The sequence below is a fragment of the Sander vitreus genome, unplaced genomic scaffold (genome assembly GCF_031162955.1).
Source record: "Sander vitreus isolate 19-12246 unplaced genomic scaffold, sanVit1 ctg243_0, whole genome shotgun sequence".
Classification (NCBI taxonomy): domain Eukaryota; kingdom Metazoa; phylum Chordata; class Actinopteri; order Perciformes; family Percidae; genus Sander; species Sander vitreus.
Genome location: NW_027595416.1, coordinates 88,872 through 106,573, shown reverse-complemented (window position 1 = coordinate 106,573; position 17,702 = coordinate 88,872). Strand labels below are relative to the sequence as shown.

At 46.5% G+C, this 17,702-nt stretch overlaps 1 protein-coding gene across 1 annotated transcript; it reads right to left on the bottom strand.

Annotated features, from left to right (window-relative positions):
- Positions 1 to 521: 521 nt before the first annotated feature.
- ttc24 (tetratricopeptide repeat domain 24) lies at positions 522 to 17,629 on the bottom strand. The gene is made up of 12 exons (XM_078244470.1): positions 17,514 to 17,629; positions 14,799 to 15,005; positions 11,738 to 12,031; positions 10,165 to 10,366; positions 6,978 to 7,184; positions 6,523 to 6,651; positions 5,954 to 6,075; positions 5,034 to 5,102; positions 4,065 to 4,093; positions 3,909 to 3,982; positions 3,546 to 3,657; positions 522 to 2,050 (listed from the first exon to the last, which is right to left on the bottom strand). The coding sequence occupies exons 2-12, from the start codon at positions 14,970 to 14,972 to the stop codon at positions 1,939 to 1,941; spliced, it is 1,524 nt and encodes a 507-aa protein (XP_078100596.1). The 5' UTR covers positions 14,973 to 15,005; positions 17,514 to 17,629; the 3' UTR covers positions 522 to 1,938.
- Between the last annotated feature and the right edge of the window lie 73 nt (positions 17,630 to 17,702).

Sequence of the window (17,702 nt, the reverse complement as noted above, 5' to 3'; positions counted from 1 at the left end):
TGTGTGTGTGTGTGTGTGTGTGTGTGTGTGCGTGTGTGTGTGTGTGCGTCTGTGTGTGTGTGTGCGTGTGTGTGTGTCTGTGTGTGTGTGTGTGTGTGTGTGTGTGTGTGTGTGTGTGTGTGTGTGTGTGTGTGTGTGTGTGTGTGTGTGTGTGTGTGTCTGTGTCTGTGTGTGTGTGTGTGTCAATGTGTGTGTGTCTGTGTGTGTGTGTGTGTGTGTGTGTGTCTGTGTGTGTGTGTGTGTGTGTGTGTGTCTGTGTGTGTGTGTGTGTGTGTGTGTGTGTGTGTGTGTGTGTGTGTGTGTGTGTGTGTGTGTAAATAAGTCTGAAGATAATGATTGGATCTGAGGAAAGACTTTAGTTTAGATTTGACATCCGTTCAGCTCCAGAGAAACCTGTAGAGACCATTCAGGCTGATCAATAACTCACACAGAGCATAGATTATTGATTATTGATCTGGGTTCAGTCTCTCATAGTTTAAAGTCCTTCACATCTCCTGGTTACTGTGGTAACAGCATACACTCTAAAGACATAAACAAACTCAGGAAAACCAACCAATAATATCTGCACGGAGGATTCATGTGTGGATTATTCTCAGGATGAATGGATGAGTAGTTCTGTCTCTAAAATGGGGATCAGTGTTCCCCAGAAAGCCCAAGATGACGTCATCACATGTTTTATCCACAACTCAAAGATCTTGAGTGTCCTGTCCCAGAGGAGAGAAGAGACCAGAACATATTCATATTTAACAAGCTGACATCACACTAGTTTACCTGGTTTATCATCAAGAAATGTCTCAAACTGATTCATGGATTATCAGAATAGTTTTAATTTAATAATTGACTAATCCGTTCATCTTTGCAGATCTAGTATGGCGTTATGTTTGTTTCTTTATAACCCAAGCAGCATATTTCTGTCACTGCAATCACAAACAAAGGGCCACGGCACATTTCATTTCAAAGTGCTTTACATAAAAACGATTAAAATACAAGAATAAAAGTTACAGTGCAGTATAATAAATGAATCATTAAAGAGCAGTTAAAAACAGTTAAACATATAAAAGCAGATAAAATAGGAGATGTTATGGTGCTAGTATGGGACAATGTATAAGCTGTTGCTCTATACACGTAATCCACCCGCAGTCCTTGCCGTTCCCAGAACGGGCCGGTCCCACCGGTCTTACTTTTTGTGTGTTTTAACACAGTGTTCCTTTTGGGACAATACTAACCATCGAAAGTGTGGTAAGGGGGGGGGGAGTCCCAGGGCCCAACGAATATCAGGAAACTCTAAGCTCAGAAAGCCTCTGGCCCGGTCCAAGTTCTGGTCCAGACTCTTGTTATCTCACATCTGGACTACTGCATCTTCCTCCTTTAAACGTTAGAAAAGCATCAAAAGTGTAAAGTGTTGAAAGGGTAAAAAAAGGGTCAAAGAAGTGCCAGAAGTGCACCTCATCACGGAAACGTAAGCCCACCCACGACCTTTTCCTTGACCTAACTGCGTCAAATGGGACGCCAATAGTCCTGACCAAGACATAGATATGAAACAAAAGGAGACTTTTAGCGTCAATAACAACGCCAAAGGCACCTGACCAAACATCCGTGTTTTATGCAATGGGAGTGAGAACATGTTGGTTCTTCTCATTGGTCCAACCATTGCTTGACGTAGTCTCATCAGACCGCCTGCTGACCACAGATGCCAGGGCGCTTTTCTGAAAACAGAACTAGACCAAAACATGGCCAGCTATTATATCTCTTCCTGAGAGGTGAACTGATAGAGTTTCTGCTGTCTCATGTTCCAGAGCTTTCTCTGGATGAAGGAAGGCTGCAGCTTGCAGGTAGAGAGGACTCATATATACATTGTCATCCGTTAATGTTGATGGTTGTTCTTTGTCCCGCCCCTCCTCCACTGTGATTGGACGGCTGTTGAACATTGTTATTTCTCTACATCAGGGAACAGAACCGAGACCTCCACCTGGCTGCAGGGGGCGGGGCCTCTCTGATGTCACCTGGGCTGGTGGGCGGGGCCTCTGCCTCCTGAACCAATGAGGTGTTACTGAAAGAAAACAACCAACCAATCAGGATTAGGTCAGTTTGTCTTTTGTTTCTAAAGCTTTTATAAGATATGTCCCAATTCAGGGGCTGCTGCCTTCGGAGATGAAGGCTCCTTCTTTTACAGAATTTGGAGGACCCAACTGTTGTACCTTTCACAGTCCCCGATATTTCTTTTGTTGCTAGGCGATAGGGCTTTGACTCTGAACTTTGTTAATCAAATATAATTCGAATATTTAAAAAAATGATATTCAACATGAAACAACATGAGCTCAAGGAGAGGGTTAACTTCTCCTGGTTCTCTTCTCCATCAACAACATGAGTAGAAGAGTAAAAGGGTAGAAATAAACTTTGGCAGGTAACATTGTAAAGTAACGATATGAACAGTATGTGTTACCTGTGTAGTCCAGGTAACATTGTAAAGTAACGATATGAACAGTATGTGTTACCTGTGTAGTCCAGGTAACATTGTAAAGTAACGATATGAACAGTATGTGTTACCTGTGTAGTCCAGGTAACATTGTAAAGTAACGATATGAACAGTATGTGTTACCTGTGTAGTCCAGGTAACATTGTAAAGTAACGATATGAACAGTATGTGTTACCTGTGTAGTCCAGGTAACATTGTAAAGTAACGAGCCAGTTTGGCTGGGGATGAATGAAGCAAAGCGTCTGTTTGATTCAGCTGCAGAGGCGACGTGACAAGACAGTGTTGCCAGATTGGTCTGTTTTCTGCCAAGAAATTTGGGCGGTCTGTGATTGTGTCTGTGATTGTGTCTGTGATTGTGTCTGTGATTGTGTCTGTGTCTGTGATTGTGTCTGTGATTGTGTCTGTGTCTGTGATTGTGTGATTGTGTGTGTGTGTGTGTGTGTGTGTGTGTCTGTGATTGTGTCTGATTGTGTGTGTGGTTGTGTCTGTGATTGTGTCTGTGTCTGTGATTGTGTCTGTGATTGTGTCTGTGGTTGTGTCTGTGTGTGTGTGTGTGTGTGTGTGTGTGTGTGTGTGTCAGTGATTGTGTCAGTGATTGTGTCTGTGATTGTGTCAGTGATTGTGTCAGTGATTGTCTGTGATTGTGTCTGTGTGTCAGTGATTGTGTCTGTGATTGTGCCTGTGATTGTGTGTGTGTGTGTGTGTGTGTGTCAGTGATTGTGTCTGTGATTGTGTGTCTGTGTGTCAGTGATTGTGTCTGTGTGTCAGTGTGTCAGTGATTGTGTCTGTGATTGTGTCAGTGATTGTGTCTGTGATTGTGTCTGTGTGTCAGTGATTGTGTCTGTGTGTCAGTGTGTCAGTGATTGTGTCTGTGTGTCTGTGTGTCTGTGTGTCAGTGATTGTGTCTGTGTGTCAGTGATTGTTGTGTCAGTGATTGTGTCAGTGTCTGTGTGTCAGTGATTGTGTCTGTGTCTGTGTGTCTGTGTGTCGGTGATTGTGTCTGTGTGTCAGTGATTGTGTCAGTGATTGTGTCTGTGATTGTGTCTGTGATATGAACAGTATGTGTTACCTGTGTAGTCCAGGTAACATGCTCATGTATTCAGGTTCCTCAGAGGCTCCGCCTCCCGCTGACCCACAATGCTCTGCTGCTTCCTGTCTGCCTGCAGCCTCCAGCTGTGATCCTGTTCACAAAAAAAATGTCGGAGAGAAAGCGTAAAAAAAGGTTTAAAAAATGCACCAAAATATTTGGGAAAAAACATCAAAAACGTTGAGAAACTCCCCGTGAAAAATTTAGAAAAAAGTGCCAAAACTTCAGACACACAAATGTTGGAAAAAAAGGGTCAAAACATGTTAAAAACTTTAAAAAATGTCAGCAGCAAAAACTTAAAAAACTCATATGTGGTTCAAACAGGGAGACTGCAGTGAGACTCACCTGGCCCCTCCCCCCTCTGATCATCTGGCTGCTGATTGGACGCTGAGCCTGGACTCTGAGTGATGTCACTCCTCCTGCGATGGAGACATTTAAAGTTCAGTATAAGTTTGTGGCTCCGCTGAGACACAGAGACACTGAGAGCTGATTGGCTGTTACCTGACAGGTGGTCTGAGTGGGCGTGGCCTCTGAGAGGGAGAGAACAGTTCAGATTAATCAGGACAACATCAAAGGTACAACTAACTTCTGTTCTAATTAAACTACACTTTCAAAATGGAATAAATACAGCTATTTCATTTTGAAATTTCAATATCAAATAGCCGTCCAAATAAAAGCTAGAGAGCATGGACATAAATCTGTTGTTTTATATCTATGCTCGGACCTTCTTCCTTCTTCTACTTTTGTGTACCGTTCCAAAAAGGACCTTTAATATTTGTTGATATAGTTTAGTTTTTTCTTCTAAATAACCCGGACTACATGAGCTTAGAGGTGTCGTCCAAACCCTTCAGGTGTTCTGTTCCTCCCCGGGACATGAACCCGGTCTCCTGGGTGTCTCTCCTGTGTGTGTTTGTTTGTCAGTCTCAACTTCTCGCCGCAGGCTCGCTGTGTTATTTTGCGTGTCCCCCCTGCAGTAACCCCCCCCCGCAGCCATAATGATGGGAAGAGCTGCGTTGTTGCCGGACCGTCAGACGCTGTCTGAATGTGGCCTTATACTTCCTCACCTTACTTCCTGCTTTGCTCCCGTCAGAACTACTACGACCACTAGAGGGCTCCACCACTACAGACCTAAATATAGGTCAGAACTACTACGACCACTAGAGGGCTCCACCACTACAGACCTAAATATAGGTCAGAACTACTACAGCCACTAGAGGGCTCCACCACTACAGACCTAAATATAGGTCAGAACTACTACGGACCTAAATATAGGTCAGAACTACTACGGACCTAAATATAGGTCAGAACTACTACGGACCTAAATATAGGTCAGAACTACTACAGCCACTAGAGGGCTCCACCACTACAGACCTAAATATAGGTCAGAATGATGCTGGAACTAACGACCTATGGGGGAGTTTCTCAGGGGAGGACAGACTCTAATGAGTGGGAGGTGTGATGTTTTCTTACCTGCAGACCGTGCTGCAGAGCTGCAGTCAGACGCTCCACCAGACGGTCCCGAACTGAACCAGAACTGTCCTGAAAGTGAAACAAAGAGCTGTGTTCAAACCATGCAACCGAGAGAGAGAGAGAGAGAGAGAGAGACTGCCCATCCAGGGCTGCATCTCAGGGCCCTTATCTGATATCTCCTCGACTCCTCGGCTGAACTGGAAGTTGTTCTGTCCCTTCTTGGTGAAGGCCGTCTCAAAGCTCTTATTTCTGCCCCGAGGACCGAGGAGCGAGGAGGGATCATCGAGAGAGAGCATCAAGGAGGGATCATCGAGAGAGAGCATCAAGGAGGGATCATCAAGGAGCTGTAGGCGAGGATACAGAGAGCCTTCCTGGAAGCCGTGCGGCTGGAGTTTCTAACTCCTCCCAATCAGCTGACGGAGTCATGTGATACTTCAGAGGAAAGGACGGCTCATCCCTCTAAAACACATTTCCTCGTTGCCTCTCTCCTCCGATGATTTCCTTGCGTCTCTCCCGTGCCTCCTCCGTGGGAGGGACATGAGGAAGGGAGGACTCGAGGAGGCAATTTAAGGGACATGAGATGCAGCTAATAATGCAGCATTAACCAATCACCAGATCCCAGCATCAGTCCTCATTAACCAATCACCAGATCCCAGCATCAGCCCTCATTAACCAATCACCAGATCCCAGCATCAGTCCTCATTAACCAATCACCAGATCCCAGCATCAGCCCTCATTAACCAATCACCAGATCCCAGCATCAGCCCTCATTAACCAATCACCAGATCCCAGCATCAGTGAGACAGTTACCTGGCAGTGAGACAGTTGTTACCTGGCAGTGAGACAGGTGTTACTGTGCAGTGAGACAGGTGTTACTGTGCAGTGAGACAGGTGTTACCTAGCAGTGAGACAGGTGTTACCTGGCAGTGAGACAGGGCCGTCAGAGCCTGTTTGTAGAGCTGAACAGCTTTCTGCTGCTTCCTCTGCTTCAGGTAACACTCTGCTAACGACTCACACACCTGAACCTCAGACAGGTGGTCCTCTGCAGACAGACAGGCAGAGACACAGACAGACACACAGACAGACAGGCAGAGAGACAGACACAGACAGGCAGAGAGACAGACAGACAGAGAAACCGACAGACAGACAGACAGACAGACAGGCAAACAGACAGGCAGGCAGGCAGGCAGGCAGACAGACAGAGAAACCGACAGATAGACAGACACAGACAGACAGACAGACAAACAGACAGACAGAGATACACAGACAGACAGACAGACAGACACATAGACAGACAGGCAGAGAGACAGACACAGACAGGCAGAGAGACAGACAGACAGAGAAACCGACAGACAGACAGACAGACAGACAGGCAAACAGACAGACACACAGACACACAGACAGACAGAAAGACAGGCAGACTATTTAGCAGAGCCACCATCTCTGCGTCCAGAGCTTAACGTAACTGAACTGTAATAAAGAGAGTCACCGGTGTCTCTGAAGCCCTGCAGAGCGTGGATGAAGCTCTCTGCTGCCTCCTCTTCGTCTCCCAGCTGACTGCAGGCAAACGCCAAGTTACTGAAGCAACGGGCCTGGTCCCCACGGCTACCCAGGGAGCCTGCACAGACAGACAGACAGGCAGGCAGACAGACAGACAGACAGAGAGGCAGACAGACAGACAGACAGACAGAGATACACAGACAGACAGACAGACAGAGAGGCAGACAGACAGAGAGGCAGACAGACAGACACACACACACACACACACACACACATACACAAAAAGTTACAATCAAACTGTATTCATAATTTGCCTTCAAAATAAAAAAGTATTTGACAAACTGAAACTGAAGGTGAGTGTGTTTGAATGTGTTTAGTATGTGGTCTGTCTGTCCCTTTGTGACTCCGTCAGTGATCAGATCTATAATAATAACCGTTCCTGACCGTAGAGCCCGGCAGCCAGCCGGTGGTAGCCCACGGCGGCGGCGAAGCAGCCGGCCGAGTTCAGGGCGGCTCCCAGGTTGTGCAGCACTCTGGCCAGCAGGGGGGGCTGCTGAGCTGCAGGGCTCAGGGCTCGCTGCAGGCACGCCACGGCCTCCTGGAAACACCGCAGCTGGCAGTAAGACACGCCCACGCACAGGTACAGCTCACCTGGACAGCAGCACACAATCATCAGCCAGTCTCATCTGATGTAGTGTAATAGGGGATATTCTAAAATGCTTAACATGAAACAGCTTAACGTGGCTTAAGGTCGGAAAACAATGATCAATGATCACCAAATTTCTCTCTCATATTGCTCCTCATAACCACTGAAAACTGTCCAAAAATCTAACCCACAGTCCAATTATTATGGACGTTATCTGACATTTACATTTACAATAGGCTCTAATGAAGCAGACACGCTTAATGTCACATAACGCCCATAATAATTGGACGTTGGGTTTGATTTTTTGACAGTTTTCAGTAGTTATGAGGAGCAATATGAGAGAGAAATTTGGTAATCATTGATCGTTGTTTAGGTACATTAAACCACTTCATAACATTCCCATGGCAACAGGGGAAAATGGCTGCTCTTGTGTGAAGTAAACGCAACATTTTGCGCGGAAATCGGCAATTTACGCGGCAAAAGTGCGCCATATTTGAAAGAAATGCGGCCCCCGCATAAATATGCAGACTTTGGGTGATTATGCATTGAATTATGAGATCACATGATCACGTTTTTCTGGAGGGACGCCTTCGGGAGTCAGCTGTGGGCGGGACTGTTGAGCTCTATATAATGTTTCTCTGTAGGAGGATTTAACCTGCCAGTCCTCATCGACACAGAGACACGAGTCATGTGTCTCTTCGCTGTGAGACAAGACTCAGCAGAAAGAATCAGGACAGCTCATAATAGAGCTCAACAGTCCCGCCTACAGCAGGTTCCAGAAGTAAAAATACAACCCAATTTCTCCATTGACAAAGTGGAGAATAAGCCATAAAATGGTAACCGTCGACGGTAGACTTAAAACCAGCTACGACATGACTCAGCGATTGTATATGCTCATATAGACGCCACAAATCATGGGGCACTACCCTTGTTTAGAGATAAATGTCTTTTATTCGCGATGTCTTGGATAAGTACTTCATTACCCACAATCCCACAGTGATGCCTCTGATTGGTGGAACTCATGCTGGTGAGGAGGGGGGGTGTCAGTACCCGATCTCTGCTGCCTGCACGATCCGTCACGAGGATTTACGACACTGCCCGAAGCACGATCTGTTCCACACTTCTGACGTTAGCCTCTACTTTAGCTAACGTTAGTTTAGCTAACAGCTAATTGGGCTAACTGCTAGCTGACAGCTTGATTCAGTCTAAAATAACGTTAACTCAAACTTAACACTGGGTTAACAGACGTTATATATGTTAACGGTTATTTTCAGGTTTTATTTTGAGGGTCTTTTAAAGTCATTACATGCTGTCTCAGCTAGCGGTTAGCCCAATTAGCTGTTAGCTAAACTAACGTTAGCTTCCTTTGTTCAGTGGTGCACGGTGGTTTATGGGATGAGTAGTTCCTTCGCTCTGAGATGACGATAGGTACACAGTCTTGTACCTTTGCCTTTTTTTGGGATTTTCTGTTTGTTTTTTTTACTCTAAATGATACGTTGTATGCATATGAGTCACGTAGCGTCTGGTTAGCCTAAGACATGGTCTAAAACTCTTTATATACAGATATTTACAGATGTCAACGGGAGAAATGACGGGACATTTACTTCAGGAAGCCAAGGTCTCTCAGAGGAGGGACTGTTGAGCTCTATGCTGTGAGACATGACTCAGCAGAAAGCAGTGTTTCCTTTAGGATTATTTTTAGCAGTGGGGGCCGGTCTGAACCCCCCCCCCCTATGAAACGGACCTGACACTTTGCTGTAACACAAACTAATATATCTATTCACCTCACACAATGAGACATATTTTCTGTTGTGATTGAACTGTATTTGTTGAGTTCCTATAGAGGCCTACTTTGATCTTGACAGACAGGCTAAGCATTCTGCAGCAAATCACAGTAACCCCGTATTAATTACAGTATCTTAATGCAGTGTGACTCAGCATGTAAATAATGCACCTCAAATACAAACATGGGCGATCGCTGTTACATCAAATCAACAGCCACGTGCAATTTAGCTCACAGGTGAAGAACACAAACAAGGAAAATCAAAAGTAAACTTTTAATTTGCTGGACCAGGCTTAAATGAACTGACAACGTAAGTTATACCACTTACAGTTCTCAAGGACGCACACACACCATCTCAACTGGCTAGTTATCGGGACAGCGTCTCTTTTTCCTTTCTCCCTTTTTCTGCCGAGTGACGTGCCGTGCATTCTTACTCCGGGTTTCCACTGGATGCAGAACGCCTGCGGACCGGCTCCGCTGCGGACCGGCTCCGTTGCGGACCGGCTCCGCTGTGGACCGGCTCCGTTGCGGACCGGCTCCGTTGCGGACCGGCTCCGCTGCGTGTCGACTGCGTGCTCCGCCGTCCGTCAACACCCACCAGGTCTGGATTTGTTGCGGCACGGCTGCAGCCATGACTGACAGCTGTAGTCACGAGGACCCACGAGATCTCACGAATTCACGTAGAATAGAACCACCAAACCACCAGCAGTTAGTTTCCATCCAGAGGAGTAGAGGGGAACAGTCTGAGCTGTTCTCAAGGTGTAGTGCAGGGAGATATGATCCGCCCTGAGCACGGTGGATTTTATTTTGAAAATTAAGCAGATGTTTGTTTTGTTTCTGTGCTCGACTTCCTGTCCCGCGCTATCTGCCGTGTGCTGAACTGCTGCGGAGCTCTCCGGCGTCCGTCAACAATAGAAGCTCTGGTATCTGCTCCGGAGGGCTGCAGATCATTACGCATCCAGTGGAAATTGCCGGTAGCAATGCAGCCCTATTTCTGATAGCGTGGGGGGCAGAAATGTTGCCGTGGGGGGGGGGGGCCTGCCACGGCCAAATCAACATAGAGGAAACACTGGAAAGAGTCAGGACAGCTCAGCATTATAGTGAAGTTAGGAAGCTCGTGTCAAATACTTGTCTCATCTTCACTTAGGACTGGAACATCAACTCAGGAGCTGTTCTGTACTGTATATATAGAAGCAGATTACCCAGAATCCTCGGGTCAGTGATGCTGTCTGTCACACTCAGACACTCTGTCAGCACGCTGATGATGTCATCACGGCTGAACTGATCTGATTGGATCATGTGACTTGCCGCCTCTTTGAGGGCAGCGGCTGCAGAATCCGACATGGCCGCCACTCTGTAGCTCTCTGCAGCGCGTAGTAGACTCTGAGAGGCAAGAAGCCAGTCCTACACACACACACACACACACACACACACACACACACACACAGACACACACACACACACACACACACACACACACACACACAGACAGACACATATACAGTTTTATTAAATAAACCTCTAAAGCCCCTGACCCACCAGACGGCCGTCAGCAGTAAAGCCAGTGGGACTGATCAGTCTCGAGAGATGAGAGACGAGATGTAATACGTCTCCATAACAGCAGGCGGCGCTAATCTGGATTGTTTCCCAGAAAATGAAAACCGGCAGCTGATTGGACAAACGCGTCACGGGTCTGGCTGCTCCCCGACCATCATGGCGTCTCGTTCAGAATACGATCTCATATTGTCCTAAAATAGTTCACCGTAACGTGTTTCTGGAAACATGTGAAGAGAGAAACAGGCCGTGCAGCTGCTGAATCTGTCTTCATCTCAGATCAACAAAGGTCAGTTTAACAGATGTTCATCAGATGTTGAGAGACGCTAGTCACGCTCATCCTGCTCCCCGTTTCCTGGTCAGCTCTCCACCAATCAGATGGCTCACTGAGTCTGACTGCCCGCCCTCCGACTCAACATGACATGTCCAAATGAAGGCCGACAGCTCCTCCTCTGACGACGGCACGGAAACCACCAACCAGTAGGAGTCACGACCTCGCCAGATTATCGGGTTGGTGCGTCTGAGCCTTTACTGTCACCTCAGTAAATGACCTGATGGAGCTCTCTGATTGGTTTAAAGTGAGAGGGAGACTGCAGCACTGTGACCTGATGGAGCTCTCTGATTGGTTTAAAGTGAGAGGGAGACTGCAGCACTGTGACCTGATGGAGCTCTCTGATTGGTTTAAAGTGAGAGGGAGACTGCAGCACTGTGACCTGATGGAGCTCTCTGATTGGTTTAAAGTGAGAGGGAGACTGCAGCACTGTGACCTGATGGAGCTCTCTGATTGGTTTAAAGTGAGAGGGAGACTGCAGCACTGTGACCTGATGGAGCTCTCTGATTGGTTTAAAGTGACATGTAGGACACACTCATTTCTCACTGCTGTTAAAACATCAACTATGGTATTGTTGTAATAAGGATGTGATGGTTGCTGGCTGTATCTGTCTGTCTGTTTGTCTGTCTGTCGCTCTCTCTCTCTCTCTGTCTCTCTGTCTGTTTGTCTGTCTGTCTGTCTCTCTCTCTCTGTCTGTCTGTCTGTCTCTCTGTCTGTCTCTCTCTCTCTCTGTCTGTCTGTCTGTCTCTCTCTCTGTCTCTCTCTCTGTCTGCCTGCCTGTCTGTCTGTCTGTCTGTCTGTCTCTCTCTGTCTGCCTGCCTGTCTGTCTGTCTGTCTGTCTGTCTGTCTATCTGCCTGCCTACCTGTCTGTCTCTCTCTCTGGTTCTGACCTTGTCTCTGCTGTAGCAGCGACTCATCTCCATGCAGGCGTCTCCCTCGTTGCGTCCGTCTCCCTGTGATCTGTACAGCTGAGCGGCCTGCAGGAAGTAGGCGGCAGCCTCTCGTCTCTGCCCCAGTGCATTGTGGGCCAGGGCCAGGTTGAACTGCAAGTCCGGGAGCCGGTCAGCCTTCGGCCCGGGCTGAGCCTGACGCAGGAAGTCCAAACCTTTCTCCGGCTGCTCCGCCTCCACGTAGGCGGCGCCGAGGTTAAAGGAGCAGGCCCCGAGAACTCGGGAGTCCTGCAGCTGGGGAGGAGCAGAGCATCATGGGAAATTAACCAGTCTCTTCCAGGGGTTGCTGCATGGAAGCCAAAACATCTGGATCGCCCCCTGGTGGCTTCACTTTGTACAGCGGGAGGAAGTGGATCTTTATTTTCAGTCTATGAGCTCCTCTAACGCCAAATCCACCAAACTCCATGTAAATAATCAGGACTTTTAGCGTGTATAGAGCCAGCATATTTCCACCAAACTCCATGTAAATAATCAGGACTTTTAGCGTGTATAGAGCCAGCATATCTCCACCAGACTCCATGTAAATAATCAGGACTTTTAGCGTGTATAGAGCCAGCATATCTCCACCAGACTCCATGTAAATAATCAGGACTTTTAGCGTGTATAGAGCCAGCATATCTCCACCAGACTCCATGTAAATAATCAGGACTTTTAGCGTGTATAGAGCCAGCATATCTCCACATGTAAATGGGTGAATTAAGGGTTTCTTTCAACCAAACCAGAGTGGTGATTGTTGGAACAGTGGAAAGATGAACCAAGACGGCTTTTGATAGTTTGGTTTAGTTTCTGTCCACTTTGAATGAAGTGTGTTTTACCATGATAAAAGTCCTGATTATTTACATGGAGTCTGGTGGAGTTTGGTGATGGTGACTTCAGGGCTGTTCCATTTTTAACTAAAAGGATCTTACTCTTTAACTAAAAGGTCTATCTCTGTAGGGATCCATCCCATAATGTTGTGTTGTTGCTGTCTCACCTGTGTTGTGTTGCTGTCTCACTTGTGTTGTTGCTGTCTCACATGTGTTGTGTTGTTATCTCACCTGTGTTGTGTTGTTGTTTCACCTGTGTTGTGTTGTTGCCTCACCTGTGTTGTGTTGTTGTCTCACCTGTGTTGTGTTGTTGTCTCACCTGTGTTGTGTTGCTGTCTCACTTGTGTTGTTGCTGTCTCACATGTGTTGTGTTGTTGTCTCACCTGTGTTGTGTTGTTGCCTCACCTGTGTTGTGTTGTTGTCTCACCTGTGTTGTGTTGCTGTCTCACCTGTGTTGTGTTGTTGCTGTCTCACCTGTGTTGTGTTGTTGTTTCACCTGTGTTGTGTTGTTGTCTCACTTGTGTTGTGTTGCGGTCTCACCTGTGTTGTGTTGTTGCTGTCTCACCTGTGGTGTGTTGTTGTCTCACCTGTGTTGTGTTGTTGTTGCCTCACCTGTGTTGTGTTGCTGTCTCACCTGTGGTGTGTTGTTGTCTCACCTGTGTTGTCGCCTCACCTGTGTTGTGTTGTTGCCTCACCTGTGTTGTGTTGCTGTCTCACCTGTGTTGTGTTGCTGTCTCACCTGTGGTGTGTTGTTGTCTCACCTGTGTTGTGTTGTTGTTGTCTCACCTGTGTTGTGTTGCTGTCTCATCTGTGTTGTGTTGCTGTCCCACCTGTGTTGTGTTGCTGTCTCACCTGTGTTGTGTTGTTGATGTCTCACCTGCGTTGTGTTGCTGTCTCACCTGTGTTGTGCTGTTATCTCACCTGTGTTGTGTTGCTGTCTCACCTGTGTTGTGTTGTTGTTGCCTCACCTGTGTTGTGTTGCTGTCTCACCTGTGGTGTGTTGTTGTCTCACCTGTGTTGTGTTGTTGTTGTCTCACCTGTGTTGTGTTGTGTTGTTGTTTCACCTGTGTTGTTGTCTCACCTGTGTTGTTGTCTCACCTGTGTTGTTGCCTCACCTGTGTTGTGTTGCTGTCTCATCTGTGTAGTGTTGTTGCTGTCTCACCTGTGTTGTGTTGTTGCTGTTTCACCTGTGTTGTGTTGTTGTCTCACCTGTGTTGTGTTGCTGTCTCACCTGTGTTTTGTTGCTGTCTCACCTGTGTTGTGTTGTTGTTTTCTCACCTGTGTTGTGTTGTTGTTGTCTCACCTGTGTTATGTTGCTGTCTCACCTGTGTTGTGTTGTTGTCTCACCTGTGTTGTGTTGTTGTCTCACCTGTGTAGTGTTGTTGCTGTCTCACCTGTGTTGTGTTGTTGCTGTTTCACCTGTGTTGTGTTGTTGTCTCACCTGTGTTGTGTTGCTGTCTCACCTGTGTTTTGTTGCTGTCTCACCTGTGTTGTTGTTTTCTCACCTGTGTTGTGTTGTTGTTGTCTCACCTGTGTTGTGTTGCGGTTGCCTCACCTGTGTTGTGTTGCTGTCTCACCTGTGGTGTGTTGTTGTCTCACCTGTGTTGTGTTGTTGTTGTCTCACCTGTGTTGTGTTGCTGTCTCACCTGTGTTGTGTTGCTGTCCCACCTGTGTTGTGTTGCTGTCTCACCTGTGTTGTGTTGTTGATGTCTCACCTGCGTTGTGTTGCTGTCTCACCTGTGTTGTGCTGTTATCTCACCTGTGTTGTGTTGCTGTCTCACCTGTGTTGTGTTGCTGTCTCACCTGTGTTGTGTTGTTGTCCCACCTGTGTTGTGTTGCTGTCTCACCTGTGTTGTGTTGTTGTTGTTGTCTCACCTGTGTTGTGTTGCTGTCTCACCTGTGTTGTGTTGTTGTTGTCTCACCTGTGTTGTGTTGCTGTCTCACCTGTGTTGTGTTGCTGTCTCACCTGTGTTGTGTTGTTGTCTCACCTGTGTTGTGCTGTTATCTCACCTGTGTTGTGTTGCTGTCTCACCTGTGTTGTGTTGCTGTCTCACCTGTGTTGTGTTGTTGTTGTTGTCTCACTTGTGTTGTGTTGCTGTCTCACCTGTGTTGTGTTGTTGTTGTCTCACCTGTGTTGTGTTGCTGTCTCACCTGTGTTGTGTTGCTGTCTCACCTGTGTTGTGTTGTTGTCTCACCTGTGCTGCAGCCTTCAGAGCGCTGTTGAAGCAGCTCAGAGCGTCTTCAGAGCGTCCGTCCTGCAGAGCTCTGTGTCCCGCAGACGTTAACTCCTCGATGTCCTGCATCCTCTTCTTCCTCTTCTTCTTCAGCTTCACCTCATCCTCACCCGGAGCAGACGCAGCAGTCGCCATGACGACCTGCAGGATGACTCACCTGGACACAGTCTGAAGACACACAGAGACACGAGAACACCTGATGAGTCTGAACCAAACCGTCAGAGTCAACGTAGCTTTAGAGCTTTTAGTTATGATCTTATTAAAGTGCTCATATTATGCTCATTTTCAGGTTCATAATTGTATTTTGAGGTTGTATCAGAATATGTTTACATGGTTTAATTTTCAAAAAACATCATATTTTTGTTGTACTGCACATTTCTGCAGCTCCTCTTTTCACCCTGTGTTCAGGTCTCTGTTTTAGCTACAGAGTGAGACCTCTCACTGCTGTAACATCTTTGTTGGCAGTCGCACATGCTCAGTAGCTAGGTAAGGACTACGTGCTCAGTAGCTAGGTAAGGACTACGTGCTCAGTAGCTAGGTAAGGACTACGTGCTCAGTAGCTAGGTAAGGACTACGTGCTCAGTAGCTAGGTAAGGACTACGTGCTCAGTAGCTAGGTAAGGACTACGTGCTCAGTAGCTAGGTAAGGACTACACGCTCAGTAGCTAGGTAAGGACTACACGCTCAGTAGCTAGGTAAGGACTATATGCCTACATGCTCAGTAGCTAGGTAAGGACTACATGAGCTAGCTAGCTGTTTCTCCAACTTCAGTAGAACAAGGCAGGATTAGCTGGGAGACTTCTTCTAAACGAGGGCACACTTCCACCTTTGTGTGGAATACCTGCAGAACAGGGACATGGAAGTAGTTCTTTTGTAGATTATGGTGAACTAGTGTGTGTTGTAGCAGTGTTTTGCCATTGAGAACAAGCTAGCACTAGCATGCTAACGGTTAGCCCCCTAGCCCCCTCGTCTCAGCTAGTGACGTAGAAAGCCGTGCAGATGTTGACCACCTGACCCAGAGACTGAAGACAGGACACATTCAGAAACCGTCTCTCACTCAGAACAGCATGGATGTTTTTTTCAAAGTTTGTATGAAGCACGAGAGACACAAAATAACGCCCCAAATCCCAGAAAAAGAGTTTTTTTCATAATATGGGCCAATATGGCACTTTAATGTTTAATATGTTTGTTTATGTATGCACCAATATCACCAAGGGAAAGTCCACAAAGGTGTAACTTACTGGGGCAAGAAGCTCTCTGATTCTGATGCTAAAGCTAAGCTAACACCTCCCTCTGCTGGACGGGTCAGCTCATCACCTGAACTGTAAAAATAAGAGCTCCTATAATGAGTGATTATCTCCACGTTGGATTCATGTGTAGGTTATTTCCTGGATGAAGGGATGAGTTGTTCTGTCTCTAAAATGTGGATCAGAGTTTCCCAAAAAGTCCAAGATGACGTCCTCAAATGTCTTGTTTTGTCCACAAGATCTTCACTAGATTCTATTCAGTCCTTTCCTGCTCCTGTCTATGTGTGCTCTGACCTGTAGGGTGCTTTTCAGCACTGGCACTTTACATGTTAAACATATTTTTATTATGGGTATAATGGCATGCATCCATTGAAGGGGGGGGGGTATATATGACGTCCTGATATGAATGCTTTCTGTTTCTGTTTTGTAATGAGCAGACTGCAGTGCATTCCTAGTTGCATGGAAATAAACTATTGAATCTTGAATCTTTTAACTCAGCAACGCCTGAGTTATAACACAATATACGGATTATTACAGAGAAATCATACAAAGTATACGCAGAGGCATCGATCAGATGAAAGATCAAATACTGGAAATTAGTCTTCATTCTTACACTGTTTAAACCAATATTACACAGTGTGTGTGTGTGTGTGTGTGTGTGTGTGTGTGTCTGTGTGTGTGTCTGTGTGTGTGTGTGTGTGTGTGTGTGTGTGTGTGTGTGTGTGTGTGTGTGTGTGTGTGTGTGTGTCTGTCTGTCTGTGTGTGTGTGTGTGTGTGTGTGTGTGTGTGTGTGTGTGTGTATCTGTGTGTGTATCTGTGTGTGTGTATCTGTGTGTGTATTTGTGTGTGTGTGTGTGTCTGTTTGTGTGTGTGTATCTGTGTGTATCTGTGTGTGTGTGTGTGTGTGTATGTGTGTGTGTGTGTGTGTGTGTGTGTGTGTGTGTGTGTGTGTGTGTGTGTGTGTGTGTGTGTGTGTGTGTGTGTGTGTGTGTGTGTGTGTGTGTGTGTGTGTGTGTGTGTGTGTGTGTGTGTGTGTGTGTGTGTGTGTGTGTGTGTGTGTGTGTGTGTGTGTGTGTGTCTGTCTGTCTGTCTGTCTGTGTGTGTGTGTGTGTGTGTGTGTGTGTGTGTGTGTGTGTGTGTGTGTGTGTGTGTGTGTGTGCTGTCTGTCTGTCTGTCTGTCTGTCTGTCTGTCTGTCTGTCTGTGTGTGTGTGTGTGTGTGTGTGTGTGTGTGTGTGTGTGTGTGTGTGTGTGGGTAGTTAGATGCAGTGAGTATTTCTACACTGTAGTATTTAGTACTTGTACTGCTTCCTCCTACGTCTCCCTTCCACTTACACACTATTATTAGCATTAGCTAACTTATTGCACCTGCCTTTACAGTGAGTTAGGAGTGTTAGCAGTTAGCAGAGTTAGCAGAGTTAGCAGCCCTTACTGTTACCAGGTGAAGATAAAGATGTAGTTCCTCCATATTGAGCCGTAAGACGTTTTCCTCTCCTGCTGAATGCATAAATAGATGGCTGTCACTGTTGTTGACTCCGTTGCCATGGCAACACTGAAACAAACAAAACGTAAAGAAGAGAATAAAGTAAATAAACGATGTGACGGACAGAGAGTGTAACAT

Excerpts from the sequence above, each read along its gene's own strand:
- ttc24 (XM_078244470.1), bottom strand. The coding sequence starts at position 14,972 with ATGGCGACTGCTGCGTCTGCTCCGGGTGAGGATGAGGTGAAGCTGAAG. Across the intron at positions 12,032-14,798 it reads CTCTGAAGGCTGCAGCACAG|CTGCAGGACTCCCGAGTTCT; the intron begins GTGAGACAACAA and ends GCTCCTCCCCAG. Across the intron at positions 6,652-6,977 it reads GCTGGCTGCCGGGCTCTACG|GCTCCCTGGGTAGCCGTGGG; the intron begins GTCAGGAACGGT and ends CTGTCTGTGCAG.